This window comes from Leptonychotes weddellii, chromosome 15 (genome assembly GCF_054177405.1).
Source record: "Leptonychotes weddellii isolate Sample4059 chromosome 15, ASM5417740v2, whole genome shotgun sequence".
NCBI lineage: Eukaryota > Metazoa > Chordata > Mammalia > Carnivora > Phocidae > Leptonychotes > Leptonychotes weddellii.
This window is the reverse complement of record NC_138383.1, coordinates 46,483,952-46,502,019: the sequence shown is the minus strand read 5'-3', so window position 1 is coordinate 46,502,019 and position 18,068 is coordinate 46,483,952. Positions and strand designations below refer to the sequence as shown.

Here is an 18,068-nt window from a genome sequence, read left to right as displayed (position 1 = left end):
ACAAAAGAACTTACTCTGTAAAGGCTTAAGGATTACAACCAGGATTGGTCAGTGGCATTTACCAGGAGGCAGATTTTGGCTATTTAAAAGGTGGAATGGGGCGCCTGGGTGGCTCAGTCGTTAAGCGTCTGCCTTCGGCTCAGGTCGTGATCCCGGGGTCCTGGGATCGAGCCCCGCATCGGGCTCCCTGCTCGGTGGGAAGCCTGCTTTTCCCTCTCCCACTCCCCCTGCTTGTGTTCCCTCTCTCGCTGTATCTCTCTCTGTCAAATAAATAAATAAAATCTTTAAATAAATAAATAAATAAATAAAAGGTGGAATGAACTTTCTTGAGAAGTGGATAAGTTTCCAGTCACTGGAAATGTCCTCAGGTAGCTTCAGTGACCAGTGGGACAATCACAGAAGAGGCTCAAACCTCAGATGGGTGAGTCCGCGCTATCCTAGGATACCAGGTAACCCAGCGTGCCAGGCTTCGTTAGCCATTTAGTATAGATACACACAACCTTTTATAAATAGTGTGGCTCCCTAAATAATATGGGAACACTAGTAGGATTCCTCTCCAAGCATTTGAACTCATTCCAGAAGTTAGTTCCAGAATTAGTTCTTGCTCCCACCCTCAAATTTTAGCCTTCCACATTCTCCCCAATACCCAGCCCACCTAGCTTCTTCACCCTCCACCTCTGTTTTAGGTCTTTTTTTATGGAGAACTTCACCTCTCTGACATCTTTAGTTTTCTCTTTTTTGGCCCTTTACTCAGATTCTTTCAACACATCAGGGTTTGACAGGTAATTTAGCGGACAGGACTCCTTCCCCTTTAGAAGCAAAGGAGAGAGGGAGAGAGGGGTGTCTAGGTGGCTCAGTCAGTTAAGCATCTGACTTTGGCTCAGGTCATGATCTCAGGGTCCTGGCATTGAGCTCCGCGTTGGGCTCCCTGCTTCTCCCTCTCTCTCTGCCCCTCCCCCAACTTGGGCACGCACTCTCTCTGTCAAATAAATAAAATCTTAAAAAAAAAGTAAAGGAGAGGGGGGGCACACTATGAATATCCACCTATTCATAATTATTGATAGAGTCACAATAACAATTTTTGATCCTCTTCTGTTGGTGGACATATGAAAGAAAAGCCAGGACGCAGGATGTGCGTAACCTTAGAAAGGGTGAATCTGTGACTTTTTCTTCTTCTCTGTGTCCTCTGCAGCTTCTGGATATAGCAGGGAAACTCCTGGAAAGACCGCTGGTAGCACAAGATGCATCTGAAAAATACTTGCTGCTCATCCAAATGTTCATCAAAGACCTGGATACAGTGAGGGCGATATACAGTCAGCGTGTCCAGGAGGAGGCAGAACTTGGTAGGTCTGTTGCCTGCAGATTTGGATGGGGGTAGTTGTGTTACCAGAAAGGGTGCAACTCGCTCCTTTTATATCTGTGAAATGGGCACGCGAGATCCATGATATTCTCCAAGAAAAGAAAGAGCAACCTTCTTACTCAGAATTTCAGACCATCTTGGGTAATTGTAGAATTCACTGAACTGTGCATTTCCCTGTGTCTGGGGCTGAGATTGGCAGCCAACCCAGAGCAGTGAGGTCTTGCTTGCCTCTGGATGAGACCTTAGCATGATGTAGGAGTTGACCCTTGGTCAGTGTTGCCAACGCTGCTTCATCTCAGACATACTTCAGTTCCACGGTAGAGTTTTACATGCCCAAGAAAAGTTTCTGATCCCTTCCAAGGCCATAGCAGCCATGCTTCTGGAGAGAGGAACCAGCAGGAGCCCGACAAAGGGCGGCACCATGCCAAGGTGTGATTTCTCCATTTTTATGGCAATTCTTAGGTGCCCTGTCTTATCTGATTGGAAGTCAAACACAAGTCCAGTTCAGCTCTACAAACATTTCTTGAGTCCTTGTTGGGTGCAGGACACATTTGTGGGCACTGTAGGCAGAGGCAGTCCAGCGTAAGGGATAAATGAATTAATCCTGAAAGGAACACATCAGTATGAATGAACACGGAGAAGTAGTGTTCAACTTGCATCATAAAGAACCGTAATGGCGTAAGATGGCTTGTGGCTGGGAGATCTGAGGGAGCACGTGTGGAGCAGATGGCCTTGAGCCAAGCCCTGCAAGGTGGGGGGATGGATGGCCAAGGAGAAGTGGCGAAGGCCTCTGAAGCAGAGTATGAAGGAGAGGATGTGGAAGGTGACCGGTCGGACCTGCCTATAGCCGAACAAGGTGTATGGAGGGAGGTTAGGTGAGCCATGGAGTTTGGGGCTAGATTTAGGAATCTGGAATTCATTATTCAGGCACCAGGAACTTTTCCAAGGTTTTTAAGCAAGAGAGTAGCAGGACCACTATGTGGATAAGCAGGTTTCCTAGCGAGGTCATTAAGAACTAATTCCAGGTAGGAGGTCATTCCCAGAAAATCTATTGACCTCAGCTTCATGTGGGGTCATTGTCATGCCTTCTTCTGGTTCGATACAGAATCTGAAAGCTCACATGCCTTCCGAGGCCTTACTAGTTTTCAACTGCTGCCCAACAAATTATTGTGATGTTTGTGGCTTAAAGAAAACAACACCCATCTTTTGGCTCAAAGTTCTGTAGGTCAGAGCCCAGCTTGATGTGCCTTGTTCTCCACCCAGAGTGCCGCAGGGCTGAAATCAAAGTGTCAGCCAGGCCAAGCTCTCATCAGGAGGATTTGGGGGGAAAATCCAGTTTCCAGTTCCTTTTGTTGGGAGAATCCAGTTCCTTGTGAATGTCGGCCTGAGGTCTGCAATTCCTGGGGGGCAGGGGCACTTAGTGACCGGAAGCCAGGCTCCTTCCTTGCCGTGTGGCCGGGCTATGTGGCCACCTCCATCCTTAAGCCGGTAGTGGTACCCTGACTCCTTCTCATGCTTCCAATCCCTGACTTCTCCTTCTGCTAGCAACCAGAGAAGACGCTCTCCTTTTAGAGGACTCACCTGATTAAGTCAGGCCCACCTGGGATCACTTCCCTTTTGCTCTCTAATGTAACATCATCACAGGAGTGCTTTCTCATTGTAGCCAGTTTCCCAACACAGTAATGAGAAGAGGATTATGCAAGGGTGAGGGTCGTTAGTGTCAATGTAGAATTTTGCCAACCGTGGAGGCCAGGCAGAAAGGGATTGTATAGATCTGGGTTGAGTATAAGACATCAGGGAGTAGTGGGGTCTGTGGCAAAATAAAGGAAGAGACCACTATTCAGCTCCAGTCGCTAGTTAGAAGCAGTGACTGATTCTCACCAAATCTTCCAACTGAGATTTAAAAAAAAAAAAATCTAATTCTTCTTCAATCATGACAACTAATTATAAGCAAAGAAGCCCACTGCACAGACTAAAGGCTATCCAGACTCTGCTAACTCTGGTCAATCCACGTGGCCCGTCTCATAAACTTAGTGAATTCTCATAGAAACCGTGGAAATTAAGCAGGGAAGATATTTTTCCATTTTATAGGTGAAAAAAACAGAGGCCCAACGATATTAAGTTGCCGGTTGAAGGCAGGGTTTTCAACCCTGAATGTAAAATTGAATTCCTCTCCAGAGCTTTTGAAAATACAGATGACTGGGCCCCACCCAGATCAATTAAATCAGAAAGGCGAAGGCCGGGTCCAAGCATCAGTAGTTTTAAAGAGCCCCCCAGGTGCGGCTGATACTGCCAGGTGGAAAATCACTGGTGTGGAGCCAGAAGGCCAGCGAGCGGCAGAGCTGGGCTGGGAACCCCCGTCCTCTGACTGCATTTAGTGTTCTCCCCAAGGTCACTCCTCCGTACCCGAGCTTGCACGGCGATCTCCCAGGAGCTCCCCCACCTCAATGTGAGCCCAGGGTGACGTTAGCACGCAAAGGCACAGGATGCAAAACGCGGGGTAACTGGGGGGAGGTGTTCCTGGGCAGAGTGGGGGCTGGGGGCCAGGGCCTCACTCATTCCGCCTGTGCCGTGTCCCCAGGGTTCTCCTCGGTGCACAAGAACATGCCCACTGTGGCTGGGGGTCTCCGCTGGGCGCAGGAGCTGAGGCAGCGCATCCAGGGGCCCTTCGCCAACTTCAAGCGCATCACCCATCCGTGAGTAACTGGTTCCTGAAAGGCGGGTTCGGTTAGGCTTCAGCTCCTGCTCTGGAATTTTGAGTGTTGGAGAAACGCAACTCAGCTCAGGCATGAAAATTCATCTTCATTTCTTTGCATACTCAGCAATAGACCAGCATCTCAGTCCATTTGGGCTGTTACACAGAATACCATAGACCGGGTGGTCTACAAACACCAGAAACATTTCTCACAGCTCTGGAGGCTGGGAAGGTCCAAGGTCACGGTGCCAGCAGATGTGGTGTCCAGAGAGGGCCCACCCCGGCTCACAGAGGGCTGCCTTTTTTTTTTTTTTTTAAGATTTTATTTATTTGACAGAGAGAGACACAGCGAGAGAGGGAACACAAGCAGGGGGAGTGGGAGAGGGAGAAGCAGGCTTCCCGCGGAGCAGGGAGCCCGATGCGGGGCTCGATCCCAGGACCCTGAGATCATGACCTGAGCCGAAGGCAGATGCTTAACGACTGAGCCACCCCGGCTTCCAGATGGCTGCCTTCTTATTGTGTCCTCCTAGGGCAGGAGGCGCGGGGGACCTCTGTGGAGCCTCTTCTTACTTGGGTGCTAGTCCCTTCATGAGGGCTCCCCCCTCGTGGCCTAACCACCCCTCAAAGGCTCCGCCTCCTAATGCCATCCCATTGGGGGTTAGGATTTCAACATATGAATTTTGGGGTGAGGGGGTGCAAACATTCGGGAGTGAGATGGATACATCTGGACTGATTGGGGGCCCCTTGGTGTCAACTGAGGCTTAAAGGATGACCGGCTGCCTCTTCTTGCACCATGAGATTGGTTTCTAGAAGTAAATGAGTCAGGCTTTTCAAGCTCTGTGGAGCTCTACCAACACATCTCCTCTGACCCCGTGTCTCCCCTCTACTGAGGTTGCGGGGAAACAATGAAGCCTGAGTTTCCTAAAGCGTGGTGTAAGGACTTTGCCTATTAGTGTACCCTGGGCTGTTAAATGCAGATTCCTAGGCCTCACCTCCCACCCCAGAATCCGAATCTCGAAGCAGGGTGGGGTCTATGAATCCACGTCCTTAGCAAGCTCCCTGCTGCGATTCCGAAGGTTGACCAGGTTTGGAAACCGTTGGCCTGCCGCTCAGCTGAGCCTGGAAGCCAAGCGAGGTAGAGAGGTGCCTCAGCTGCTAGAAGCGAGAGACAGAACTGCTTGCAGGATCGCGTTCAGGATGCTCCAAGGAAGGGCAGTCTCTCTCTGAACCCCTCCTGCTAAAGAACCGTGTCGAGGGTACTCGAAGGGCAAACAAAACAGAAACAGAGGGATTGGCGGGGAGACTCTGGCCTCACAGTGTTCTGGCACCAGGTAGGGCTTTAGGGACGATCTGGCCCAGGTGGTAAGACTGCACGCTTTCAGAGGCCCGAAGATGACGCAAGACAGCCAGGATGGGGGTCCAACGGGGGTCACCCCCGCCCCATCCGGTGCCGCCCAGTGGAAGAGCAAGACTCAGTATGAGCCATCTGCTGACTCGGAGAGAAGCTGAAAATCGGGATGTGGATGTAAAGCGGCCAACTTTAGAATTAGCAAGTATCCCCCCCTTTCCCCAAACTGCTCACAGATCAGATAAACAGGCCTGCGGGTCAGGTGGGCCCCGCAGGCAATCTATTTGCAACATCTTATGGGGCCTGAGCTAGCTGAGCTCTTTGTTTTGCAGAGGAAGAAACTGAGGGGAAACAGACAGGCCTACCCCAGGGAGAGCCCAGAAAGAACTGGAACAGTCTGGGGCTCAGGAGTCCCCGCCCAGAGCCCTTCCCAGGAGTCCCCAGCCACAGGAACCTTGGCCCTGAGTGCTGCTGAGCCCTCATCTTCTCAGACCTGCCGGTGGATGTGGGCCGGCCCAGGGGAGGGGCATGACTTTGGGCGAGGGGCGGGGCTGTAGCTGTTCCCCGGGAGAGAGGTGGCTGCGCTTTATCAGCCGGCAACATCGTGGCCGACGGCGATGGAAGGGCGGTTAAGAGTGCCCGGGCCTGGAGCGGGGATCTGAATGGCACCCTAAAGTGTCTTCTACAGTTCCCCTGAGAAGTCGCGTTTGTTTAAAAATGAATTCACATTCATGCTGTACCCTATCACATACACCTGACTCTTGAACAATACGTTTTGACACGTTTTGAACTGCGCATGGATTCACTTACGCCCAGATTTTTTTCTTTTCTTTTTTTTTTTTGCTACAAAGTTTTATTGTTTCCATTTGGTCCAGGGTTGGGCGAGGGCTCCAGGGTGTTTAAAACCTGCCTAGCGGATGCAGGGAAAGATAGATTCAGGCAGAAGCCCTGACACCAGGGGACACGAGCAGGGCCCCTCAAGGGCCACCAGGCTCTGGAAGTCCTCGGGGTGCTTGAGAGTGAGCCCTTCCAAGGGGAAGAGCCACCTGCCCAGCCCAGCCTGGGGGCGGCCAGCCTGCGGAGGTGCGGCAGGTGCTCATTGTCTTCTTGAGAAGTTTCACCTGCTCATCTAGGAAGTGGTTCTCCAGGATTCACAGAGGTGGGGGTCTGCGCAGGCAGAACCCAGGGCCGGCGGACCCGGAAGGACCTGGTTCGAGTTCTTGTCCAGCTCCTCGGCAGCTTCCACGGCATCGTAGGTTTTACTCCTCACATCTTGGGCCACATCGTTGAAGTAGAAGCCTGGAGGGAGGGAGGTGTAGGTGGTCTGCAGGGGTAGGCTGACCAGGCAGCAAATGGTGGCCTCCACGTCGGTGGAGTAAATCTGATGAACCTGGAAGCTCATGGTTGGTCAGCAAGAAGGAGCCAAGCTCAGGGGATGGCTGAGAAGATGGTTCCAAAGCTTGAGATTGGGAAAGAGGTCGGAGGGGAGTGGGAGGCTGGAAGAAGGGGTGACGCCAGGTCTGTCCCCTGCACACACCGCCGAAGCAGGAGACAGATCCGGGGGCTGCTGGGCGCGCTGCCTAGACAGAGTTTTTACGGTGCTGTAAATGTATTTTCTCTTCCTTATGATTTTCTTAACATTTTCCTTTGTCTAGTCTCCTTTATTGTAAGCATACAGTATATAATGCACGTAACATGGGAAATATGTGTTCATTGGCTATTTATGTTACTGGGAAGGCTTCCAGCCAACAGTAGCTATTAGTAGTTAGGTTTTTAGGGAATCACAAGTTATGTGCAGATTTTGACTGCATGGAGGTTGGCGTCCCTAACCCCCGTGCTGTTCAAGGGTCAACTGTATATACAAATGGGTTCCTAAGAATGTTTTCCATTCCTCACCATGAAGGGAAGTAGAACCTACGGGGAGTGTGCATTTACTCCCGTGATTTATCAAACTTCCAGGCGTGTGGCCCGGGCCCCGGTGTGGGAAACCGTTGTCCCCTCTGGTTGCCTTCTCCTCCAGAAACAAAACTGAGATCTGGGGTTGGGGAGCTTGCAGAAATCCCACAGCTCATGAGGGGAGGGCTGGCGGGGGAGCCGGCCCACCTGGTCCGAAGCCCTTTCCACGTCTCCTTGCTGCCTAGACAGACACATCTGCTCATTCACCAGGAAAGGGAACTAAGCGACTGGAAGGAGAAAAAAAATAAATAAATAAAAGCCTTCCAGGAAATCCAGTGCTTTCTGTGCAGGCATGAGGGTTTACACTGAAAGCTCAGGAGATCTGGTGAAGACACCTTGTGTCGGTTTAAAGACCCAAATAGGTTTTTTAAAACTCTTCGCAATAAGCTGCTTCATTTTGCCAGCAGAACAAACAAAAACAGACCCTCTGACACGGTTCATGTGAAGGTTCTGAAAAGTGCAGATACTTCACCCATTTCCCCAGAGGCTGGTCTCTTCATTTTGTGTTGCAAAGGAGCATCAAAACCAGGTAGCAGTGTGGGTAACTACCGGTGCCTCCAGCCAGACTCCGCTTCCGTTCCTCCGTGGCGCCCAGCATCCCCGTGGAAGCCCGTGTGTGTGTCCGTGCGTGCATGCACGAATGTGCATCGGTGTGCTCACGTTTGGGGGCGTAAGAGGCGGGAGGGGAACCTTGTTTAGACACGTCCATGAGTAATGAGTCGAAGGGTTTGTCATCCCATGTTCTAGAAGGATTTCAGAGGAGAAATACACAGATGCATGTGGGTGTGTTATTATATATGTATACACACATATATAAAACATTGTTTAACGTTATATAGTTTTGTTACAATGTTGTAATGCATAATGTTATATAGTTTTTTTTTCCTTAAATACAGAAAACTGCACCTAGAATTTTCCTCTCATGTCTCGATTTCCCTTTTATTCAGATTTTGGAAGGACTTCACTTACCCGTGCGTGACTGGCTGGGCTAGGGGTGGGGGGTGGCCGTGTTCCACCGTCCCTGTCACCCGGGGGGCTGCCTGAATTTCAGGAAGTGCAGGTGCCCTCTAGTGGCCAGTGGGTGATGTTCCCAAGGAAGGCGGTGGACTAATTGAGGGGCTTTTGGAAACCGGCCCAGGAAGCTAATCAATCTGTTCTTTATAGGCTCCAGTTGGTTACTTAGATCATTCTTTTGACTTCTTCTGAATGGATGCCATTTCTTCTTCTCTTTTGTGGGGATAGTTGCATGGACTCTGCTGAAGGAAAGCGAATGACCCAGAAATATGAAGATACGCTCTCACTGCTGGAAAAGTAAGCAGCTTCTGGGATTGTGTTGTTCAGCAAATGGCATAGCAGCCCCCCCCCAACCCCGCGATGCCTTTTGTGGTTCTGGGTTTGTGCAGATTCCCCCTGGGGGCGGGGGGGGGGGCTGTGTCTTATGATGGAACCAGGATGTCTGTGAGTAGAGCGCTTCTGGGTCACCGACACAGGGTCTCTGGGGAGGGCAGCTCTGTGCTCGGAACAGACACTTTCCAGGGTAGTTGTGTTGGGAGCGTGAACTTGACAGAGCTAGAGGAAGTCGGGCGCTCCTCGTGGCACCTTGAGATCGGTGTCACGGAAAATCACAGCAGCTGCTCGCTAAGCAGAATGCAACAGTCTGTGCTGCAGAAAGAGAAAATGAGCTTTAGAAATAGTTCCTGGGTCCTTTCGGAGAAAACACGAGAATGACAATTTACATGGACTCCTAGTTGTCCCTGCTCTGAAGCCGAGGTAAGTCTTTTGTGGGCACAGTTTCAGCCGCCCACGTGGCCGTGCACTTAGCAAATCCCCAGTCCGATGATGTTGGCACATCCCCTGGCTGGGGGGCCTTTCAGTGTCTCCCCCCACCCCCCGACTCTTGTCTGTGTCGCATGAAGAGCAGTCCCTGTGGCCTTCACCTCCCTCTCCAGCCTTGGCCCTTGCCCCCTCTGGCCTCAGGCGTTCCCGGATCCCAGTCCACCCTTTCTCACCTCTGCTGAGAGGATTCATTTCCCTTTCACTGTCCTACCTCTGCTCGTCCTCTGAGACTCAGGCAGGCCTCACCACGGCCCCTCTTCCTTGAAGCCTTCCTGGTATTCTCATCACACACTCACCCCTGCCATTAGATGCCTAATGCCCTGTCCATCTCTCCAGGATTGTGCTTCTGTATTTTCTGTTTACCTGTGCTCCACAGCATTAGCTGCCTTGACCATGGGGTGTTTATTCATCATGTTGTCCCTCAATCCCAGCACGTGGGAGGGGCTCAGTCAGTGTGTAACAACCGAGCGATGGACGTCTTCAGCTGCATGAAGATTAGTGTGAGAGCAAATCTTTGCCAATAACTTCTTCCAATGTTTAATGAGACTAATCACAAGTCCCCTTATGCCCTGCAAAGATTGCACAGAGCCTTTCTTTCTACTCTCCTCTGATTTAAGCTGGGCCACCTTTCGAAATGAGGTGTTACCTGCAGGAGCTTACATGCCTGGCGGAGCCACTGACTCTAAGTTAAGAATGGATTCAGAGAGGGGTGTCTGGGTGGCTCAGCCGGTGAAGCGTCTGCCTTCGGCTCCGGTCGTGATCTCAGGGACCTGGGATCGAGTCCTGCGTCAGGCTCCCTGCTCAGTGGGGAGTCTGCTTCTCCCTCTCCCTCTGCCCTTCCTCCCCCCCCCCCCGCTTGTGCTCTCTCTCTTGGTCACTCTCTCAAATAAGTAAATAGAAATCTTTAAAAAAAATGGATTCAGGTATTTTACCAATAGTATCTTCAGTTCATGAGATACATGTGCACATATACATACGTAGCTATCTGGGTTATATATATGTTAAGATATCTCTGTCTTCAGTTGGGCATTGCCAGATGCCGGGAGGGTGAGTAAGAGGTGGCTGTTGTTTCTGGTTCTGGCAGGTATGAGACAAGACTTTATGAGGACTGGTGCCAGACAGTGTCAGAGAAGTCACAGTACAATCTTTCCCGGCCACTCCTGAAACGGGACGCAGAGACGAAGCAGATCGCCGTCAACTTTAACCCCCAGGTAAGTCAGGCAGCAGGAACTTCCTTTTGGGTTCCTGAAGGGACTCCTTTAACTCTACTGATTTCCAAGGCAAAAAGGCTTTTTATAAGAATATGCAGAAGCTGCTGAGAAGAATTTCCACCCTGGATCTCCTACTGGGGATGAATCCTGTGGTGCCGTGTTTTCTCAAGTTGTCCAATGTCCACCTTTTCCTCCACGGTTGGCCAATAGATTTGCGTTGATTTTGCACAACAGAAGATATTGCAAAATAATTTTTTAAACTTTCCTATGTGTGTGATAACAGCTTTATGATGAACTTGACTTCAGACACAAAGTTAGAATGGCAATTACACTCAAGATGAACTCATCCGAAAGTTTAAATATCATATTCTAGATAGACACTATCTAGAATTCCAGAAGGTATATTTATTTAAACAGGTAATAGATATTGCTCCCCATCTTTGGACAGATGGGGTAACAGCATTACCATGTAGTACCAAACAGCTGACTCCACCTACCTTGAATGCATGCTCCACATAAAGGCCGTTGACTAGACACAGGAGGGCCAACCCAGTATAAGACCCCATTCCTGCCCTCAAGGAACCCACCAGCTAGTTGGGAGCTAGAACCTCAACATGCAAAGTTGTATCTTTATTAGATCATATATGATACATCACAGTGGAGTAGCTTTGGAAAGAAGACTGTAGATGACTGAGACGGTTTTGCCCCCGCCTGGAGATACTTTGGGTTGTCAAATATGGACTGGATGCCAATGGCGTAGGGTGGTGAGTAGATTCTAAGAATGTTGCTAAGCTTCCTAACAATGCACAGGACAGCACCTCACAACCAAGAGTTTTTGTCTGAAAATGTCAGTAGTACTGAGGTTGAGAGAGTCTGCTCCATATGATCAGAAGAGCAGAAGACCCTTGTGCAGCATGGAAAACACAAGGCTGGAGAACATGAAAACCAAAAGCTAGTCCACATCCGGAAGTATATCAGAAAAAAAATTTTCAAAAGTATAGGCTGCCCTGAGCTAAAAGCAATTGCCTACTTCTATCTCAATGGCATGTTCTCCAGGAACGCGGCATAGAGAGAGCCGGAAATGGAGCTGATAGCATATGAGTGTCTTTTGAGAAAATTACAGTTTAAGTAGAACATCAATTCTGACTGGAATAAAAGGTCAGCAAAGGGAGTTGGAGGGTCCACTTCTTCACTTTGGTACGACATGAGCCTGTCATTTAACTCACTTAACTCCTTGGCATAATTTTATCAGCGTTCACTGTGAGCAATGTTGAATGTTAAATGCCCAAAGTGAGGAGTTTCTGGATTACCAACTAGGCCACGGTCTAGATGTTGTAATTGTAGGAATGCAGCCCTCGGGATGAGACCATATTGAGAATGGACCGCTCCTCCTCCGTATACTCCAGAGCAAGGACTCTCTCTGCCCCAATGCACAGCACGTAGTAGGTGCTTTATAGGTGTTCATAGCTGAGAGGAGGAAAGGAGGGGAGAGGAAAGGAGGGAAGAAAAGGGGAGAGGGAATTAATACCTGAATTATAAAGTGATTCAAGGGGAGACAACCAAATGCACAAGTCAAAGAAGAGCTGCAAACATCCCCTGTGCTAGTAAGAATGAAAAGCAACGTACTCTAGAGGGACATGATCAGATTTTCCCCTTTGGGGGCGCCTGGGTGGCTCAGTCGGTTGAGCGACTGCCTTCGGCTCAGGTCATGATCCCAGCGTCCTGGGATCGAGCCCCGCATCGGGCTCCCTGCTCAGTGGGAAGCCTGCTTCTCCCTCTCCCACTCCCCCTGCTTGTGTTCCCTCTCTCGCTGTGTCTCTCTCTGTCAAATAAATAAATAAAATCTTTAAAAAAAAAAAAAAAAGGTTTTCCCCTTTGGGGCCAGGATAGCAATTATATGGGAAAAATATATACATATTTGTAAATTATTTCTTTAAACTATTTTAAATTCCCTCTTGGCATTTAAATTATTTTCTAGTTTTATCAATCAGTATTTCATTGATCATAAGATGCACTTTTTTTTTTTTTTTTTTACATCTTGGCGTCTCTGAAAATGACACGTGTTTGTAGCTTAACACGCCACATTTTTTTTCTTTCTTCTTTAGTTGGACATGATAATGTCCAACTAAATAATAGTGAATCTTACCACTGAAGGCATCTTATGATGAAATAAAATACGGTATAAATAATGCTATAGGAAAGATCTTTAGTTATTGTTGCATCCATCCTCAGTGGTTCCTTTGGAATAAATGTCTGGAAATGGGATAAAGGATGTTCACATTGTGAGAATTCACATGTGTATTATCAATTTGGTCTTGGAAGATGGAACTCTGTTATTTTCCTGCCAGAAAGATACCATCCATTTCTTCAAATCACTTCCAGCCTCTTGAACTAAATATATATATAATATCTCAGCATTGTTTTAATTTGTATTTATTTGGCCACTAGTAAAGTAGAACTTTCTCATGTGTTCATTGGCCAGTTATAGTTCTTCTATGAATCGCTTGTTCATGTCTTCCTCCCACTTTGGAGTGGAAGTGCCCTCTTTTCCTCTGAATTTGTTAGAATATTTGGGAAATAGGGGTGCCTGGGTGGCTCAGTCGTTAAGCGCCTGCCTTCGGCTCAGGTCATGATCCCAGCGTCCTGGGATCGAGCCCCGCATCAGGCTCCCTGCTCGTCGGGAAGCCTGCTTCTCCCTCTTTCACTCCCCCTGCTTGTGTTCCTCTCTCGCTGTGTCTCTCTCTGTCAAATAAATAAATAAAATCTTTAAAAAAAAAAAAAAAAAAGAATATTTGGGAAATATTTGTCAGATATTAAGAAATCTGTTGCATATGCTTGTTTTTGGTTTTTACCAGTTGAGGTGTGCCATTTTATAATATGAATGATACTTTATGCTTATAAATTTTATCTTTTATTTTCTGGTTGTATGTTTGGAAGGGCTTTCTCTGCCTCAGTATTATATAAGTAGCCTCCAGGCTTTAATTTTTTGTTTTCAGTTTTTACATTTAAATTTTTAATATCTATCTTGAGCTTATTTCAAAATAAGCTAGGAGGCTGAGGTCCTTTCCCTGCCGAATGGTTAGCATTTGCCTTAGCCCTGAGTAGGATTGGCTGGGCAGCAGTGAAGCATTGGCCTAGAACCATTGCAGGGAGAGTAAGAGCCCAGGTGTCTCCATGCAGAGGTGGGGGGGGAGGGAATCAGAAGGGGGATGGGGAGAATCTATGGCCTGGTATCTGTTTTGTCACCCATACCTATACACATCAGTCCTCATAGGTTCAGAGGTAAACAGGATAAATAAACAAAGGGTGTGGGGCACCAGGGTGGCTCAGTTGGTTGAGCATCTTACTCTTGATTTCAGCTCAGGTCATGATCTCAGGGTTGTGGGATGGAGCCCCATGTTGCGCTCCGTGCTCAGTGCAGAGTCTGCTTATCCTTCTCCCTCTGCTCCTCCCTGACACTCTCTCTCAAATAAATAAATAAAATCTTAAAAAAAAATAAAGGGTGAAGATAAGGATGCCTAAAAGCCCAGCCAAAGGCCTCTTTTTCCATTGGACCACATCTGCTTGGCCTGCCTGGGTGACTTCCATTTCCTAGTATATTAAAACCCAAAGACATGCCAACACAGGCTTCCAGAAATGAAGGGCTATTTCAAACGATTGTATCTAACAATTAAAGTTGTGCAGTGGGCATCTCCTCTCAATTCTGTCAGTGTCTGTGACTGTGTGTGTGACCTGATTGGAGAGAATACCAGAAGTCTGAGTTTGAGGCTTCTCAGGCATGTGGCTAGCCTAGACCTGGTGATTCCCATCCCTCGCACCATTGCCTCTCCATGGGAATTAACTGGCCTAGTCAGCCACACGCCCAAAAGCGTCAAGGCAGACCTCTCCTGTCACTCATGCCACCTTTCTTGAGTTTTTCTTTTGTTGCTCTTTGGGACTTACAGACGTGGTAAGACTTTCTGCCGTCTGAGTCCTCTTCCTTCTGCCTAAAACTCAATTTCCTTTCTCTAGGTTTAAGGAACAGGTAGGAGCGAAAGTTGAGAAGGGACCCAGAAGGTCTTTGGGGCCCTGGGGTTTTCCAGTCCTTGACTGATAGCTGCTGCTTTTCCCTGCCACGGAGCTACAGCCACTTAATGCTGATTGTCTTCTCCAGCTGCTTTCGGTGCTGAAGGAAATGAGTTATCTTGAGCCCAGGCAGATGCAGCGCATTCCTGAGACAGCGGCAGCCATGTTCTCCTCCAGGGAATTCTATCGGCAGCTCGTGGCTAAGTTGGAGCTGATGGCAAATGGGTACAACAAGGTGGTGAAGACTCTTGCAGAGGTGGAGTTTCCCTTAGTGGAGGAAGAGCTGAGGGATATCGATCTCCGCCTGAGAGCTGCAGAGGGGACTCTGAACTGGAAAACAGAAGGTAATGGGGCACTGCCTGGAATCTGGTGGGGAGGTTGGGGGTCAAGCTCCTGATAAAGTTGGCAGAACCATGAATGATCCCCCCAGTAATCTGGTTTGTGTTTGAAACACAAGCCTGCCCTCTCAGAACCTATCCAAGGCAGAGAAGGCAAGAAGGCTTAGTATTCCTTGTCTTCCTTCTCTTTGGATATGATTAGTAGATTTAGAAAATCTTGCCACCATGCCCTGGGGGAGGCTCACCTCCCGCAGTCTTCAGCATATATTGGGCATGTTAGCATTTACTACGTTATCACTGTTACTTAATTTTCTTCACTAGACTGTAGACACCTTTTTTTTTTTTTAAGATTTATTCATTTGAGAGAGCGCACACGAGTGGGAGGAGGGGTAGAGGGAGATAGAGAGGGAGAGGAAGAGAATCTCAAGCAGACTCTCTGCTGAGCATGGAGCCCAGTGTGGGGCTCTATCCCATGACCCATGAGGTCATGACCTGAGCCAAGATCAAGAGTCGGATGCTTAACCGACTGAGCCACCAGATGCTCCTAGACTGTAGACATCTTAAATGAGGGTACTGTGCATTTAATTCTCACGTATCCTCCAATTCAGTACTAATTTCATGGATGGATTAACATTTGCAGGGTACTATGTGAGGGATGGGGGGGTAATATGGGATATAAGGTGTATGGGACGTGGTTCCTACCCTCAAAGAGCTCACATTTAGTTGCAACAATGGACATATGTACAACTATAAATCATGCAAGAAAGGCTACAATAAAAAGCCATCACAGAGTTAAAAATAAAGCATGATGAATCACAGGGGAGGGAGATTAATTCTCCTTAGAGTCTTCAAAAGAGGTCGAGTTTCAAAAGAAAGTTAGTCAACTTGGAAGTCTTGGAATGCCATATTAAGCGAGTTCGAACTTTATTTTATACACAAGAGGGAACAATATTTTCAACATTTAATAAAGCAAAAGTGCTTAAAAAAATAAGGTCCATTAACCCAAATGAAATCCTCATGGTGCACTGGTATGTCCCAGCCACCGTGCCAACTTTTGTGTGCTTGGTTGGTAAGCATTACTTCTTTGTTTCTTTTCCTCCATAATCAGGGTTGTGGTAAGCTTTGGCTGTTCAACACAACTAAGAAGAAAAAAGGCTCTGGTGATAAAGTAACCTGTGCAAAAAAGCCTTTTAAAACCTATAAATATTAGGGACACCTGGGTGGCTCAGTCGGTTAAGCATCTGCCTTCAGCTCAGGTCATGATCCCAAGGTCCTGGGATCGAGTCCCGCATCGAGCTCCCCGCTCTGCAGGGAGTCTGCTTCTCCCTTTCCCTCTGCCCTCACTCATTCTCTCCCGCTCTCTCTCAATTGAATACATAAAATCTTAAAAAAAAAAAAAAAACCTACAAATATTAAATCCCTTCCTTTTATAGCAACTAGGCCTTAGCTATTTCAATTAATTATGTTTCTTTGGGGGAACAGGCATTTGGGATTATGTCATTCAAATCACCAACAGCATTCATGATCTTGAACAAAGAATTCAGAAAGCTAAAGACAATGTGGAAGAGATTCAAAACATCATGAAAACATGGGTGTCTCCAATATTTAAGAGAAAAGATGGAAAAAAGGAATGCCTTCTTTCCATGGATGATCAGCATGACCGGATGGAAAAATATTACCATCTCATCAGAGAATCTGGACTTAAGATTCACGCCCTTGTTCAGGTAATAACCAGCCTCTCAGAAACACGTACCTCTAGCCGAGGGAGAGCATCGGGAAGCGTGTTTGGGTGCAAGAAATGATTTGAAGATGAGAACAATCAACAGATGCTGTGTCTTCTGCATTCAGGGATGGAAGTTTATAATGATAGCAGGAGAACTAAAGCTAACAGGAAGAGAGGAAAGACACATTCTGGTATCAGTGTGTCAAAATTAATACTTTCTTAATGGTAGTTAAGACATTGGCATGACTTAAGTCCCATGCCAAACCCCAGGGAGATAGAAGGACATGCCTGGTACAGAACCCTAAATTAGCTTCTGTACTAGCCAGCCCCGACTTGCCTGCACAGCCTGACACGGACCCCCAGCAGCATCTCCAACACCTAGCTCTATAAGCCCGAGGATATGAAAGATGACCATGGTCTCCCTACCTGTCTTTGGTAAAGAGAAGAAACAATGCAGACTTCCACACTTCATGCAGTAAGGCTCTGCCCTGCCTTGTGATCAGGGCAACCTCGCGTCTGCTATCAAAGACTTAACTATGGATGGGAGCTCTGAGTGGCGACCGGCTTCAACCCTACCCCATCTGCCCTACACCGGCCAGTTCTAGCCGATTGATCTCATGCCCAAAGTTAGTAACAAATCACTGTTGCTATCTGGGATTATCTGTGCTTCGAAGCAAGTAACATGTTGTACTTTAGACTTTGTTAATTTTATTTATCTGTTTTCTAGTTCATTAATTTCTGTTCTTTGTTCTTTATCCTTTCTTTTCTTAATTTAGGGTTATGATGCTCATCTTTTTTTTTCCCCCTAGCCTCCAAGGGCAGAAACTTAGGGTATAGATTTTAAGCCTTTCTTCTTTTTGAATACAAGCATTTGACATAATTTTCCCCATTAGCTGTGTTCTAGTTCCATTCCACAAATTTCGTGTGCCTCATTTCCATTGTCATTCAGTCTTAATTTTTTTTTTGCTTGTGACTCATTCTTTAACTCAGTGGTCATTTAGAAGTGCATTGTTTCACTTCCCCATGTTCGGGGCTTCTCTGGATAGCTTCATGAAATTGAAATCCAGTTCAGTCCAGTTGTGGTCAGAGAAAATACTCTCTAAGATAAAAATCATTTGGAATTCACTGAGACTTGTTCCATGACTTAGAAGACTGTCCATCTTATTGCATGTTCCTTACACACTTGACAATACGTTTATTCCATTTTTGGGTATAGTGTCCTATAAATATCAATTAGTTCAAAGTGGTTGATAGTATTGTGCAGATCTTCTGTATGGTTTCTGAGTTTTTTGTCCATTCATTCTACCAATTACTGGAGGTAGAGTGTTAAAATCTCCACCTGTGACTCTGGATGATTGTCTAAGCCTTTAGTGCAGTCAGAGTTTTCATCAGTATTTGATGTTCTTTTTTAAAAGATTTATTTATTTTAGGGGGGAGGGGCGGGGGGGTTCTTTTTTTTTTATTCTTATGTTAATCCCCGTACATTACATCATTAGTTTTAGATGAAGTGTTCCATGATTCATTGTTTGTGCATAA

The 18,068-nt window shown here is 47.4% G+C and overlaps 1 protein-coding gene across 1 annotated transcript in view; it reads left to right on the top strand.

Annotated features, from left to right (window-relative positions):
* The first annotated feature begins 418 nt into the window (after window positions 1-418).
* LOC102738374 (dynein axonemal heavy chain 9-like) overlaps window positions 419-18,068 on the top strand; it is a 241,092-nt gene continuing 223,442 nt past the window's right edge. Inside the window, exons 1-6 of the mRNA XM_081806003.1 lie at window positions 419-1,343; window positions 3,942-4,056; window positions 8,602-8,670; window positions 10,280-10,406; window positions 14,560-14,815; window positions 16,292-16,533. Coding sequence (XP_081662129.1) covers window positions 1,274-1,343; window positions 3,942-4,056; window positions 8,602-8,670; window positions 10,280-10,406; window positions 14,560-14,815; window positions 16,292-16,533 — 879 coding nt within the window. The 5' untranslated portion in view covers window positions 419-1,273. The remainder of the gene's footprint in view (window positions 1,344-3,941; window positions 4,057-8,601; window positions 8,671-10,279; window positions 10,407-14,559; window positions 14,816-16,291; window positions 16,534-18,068) is intronic.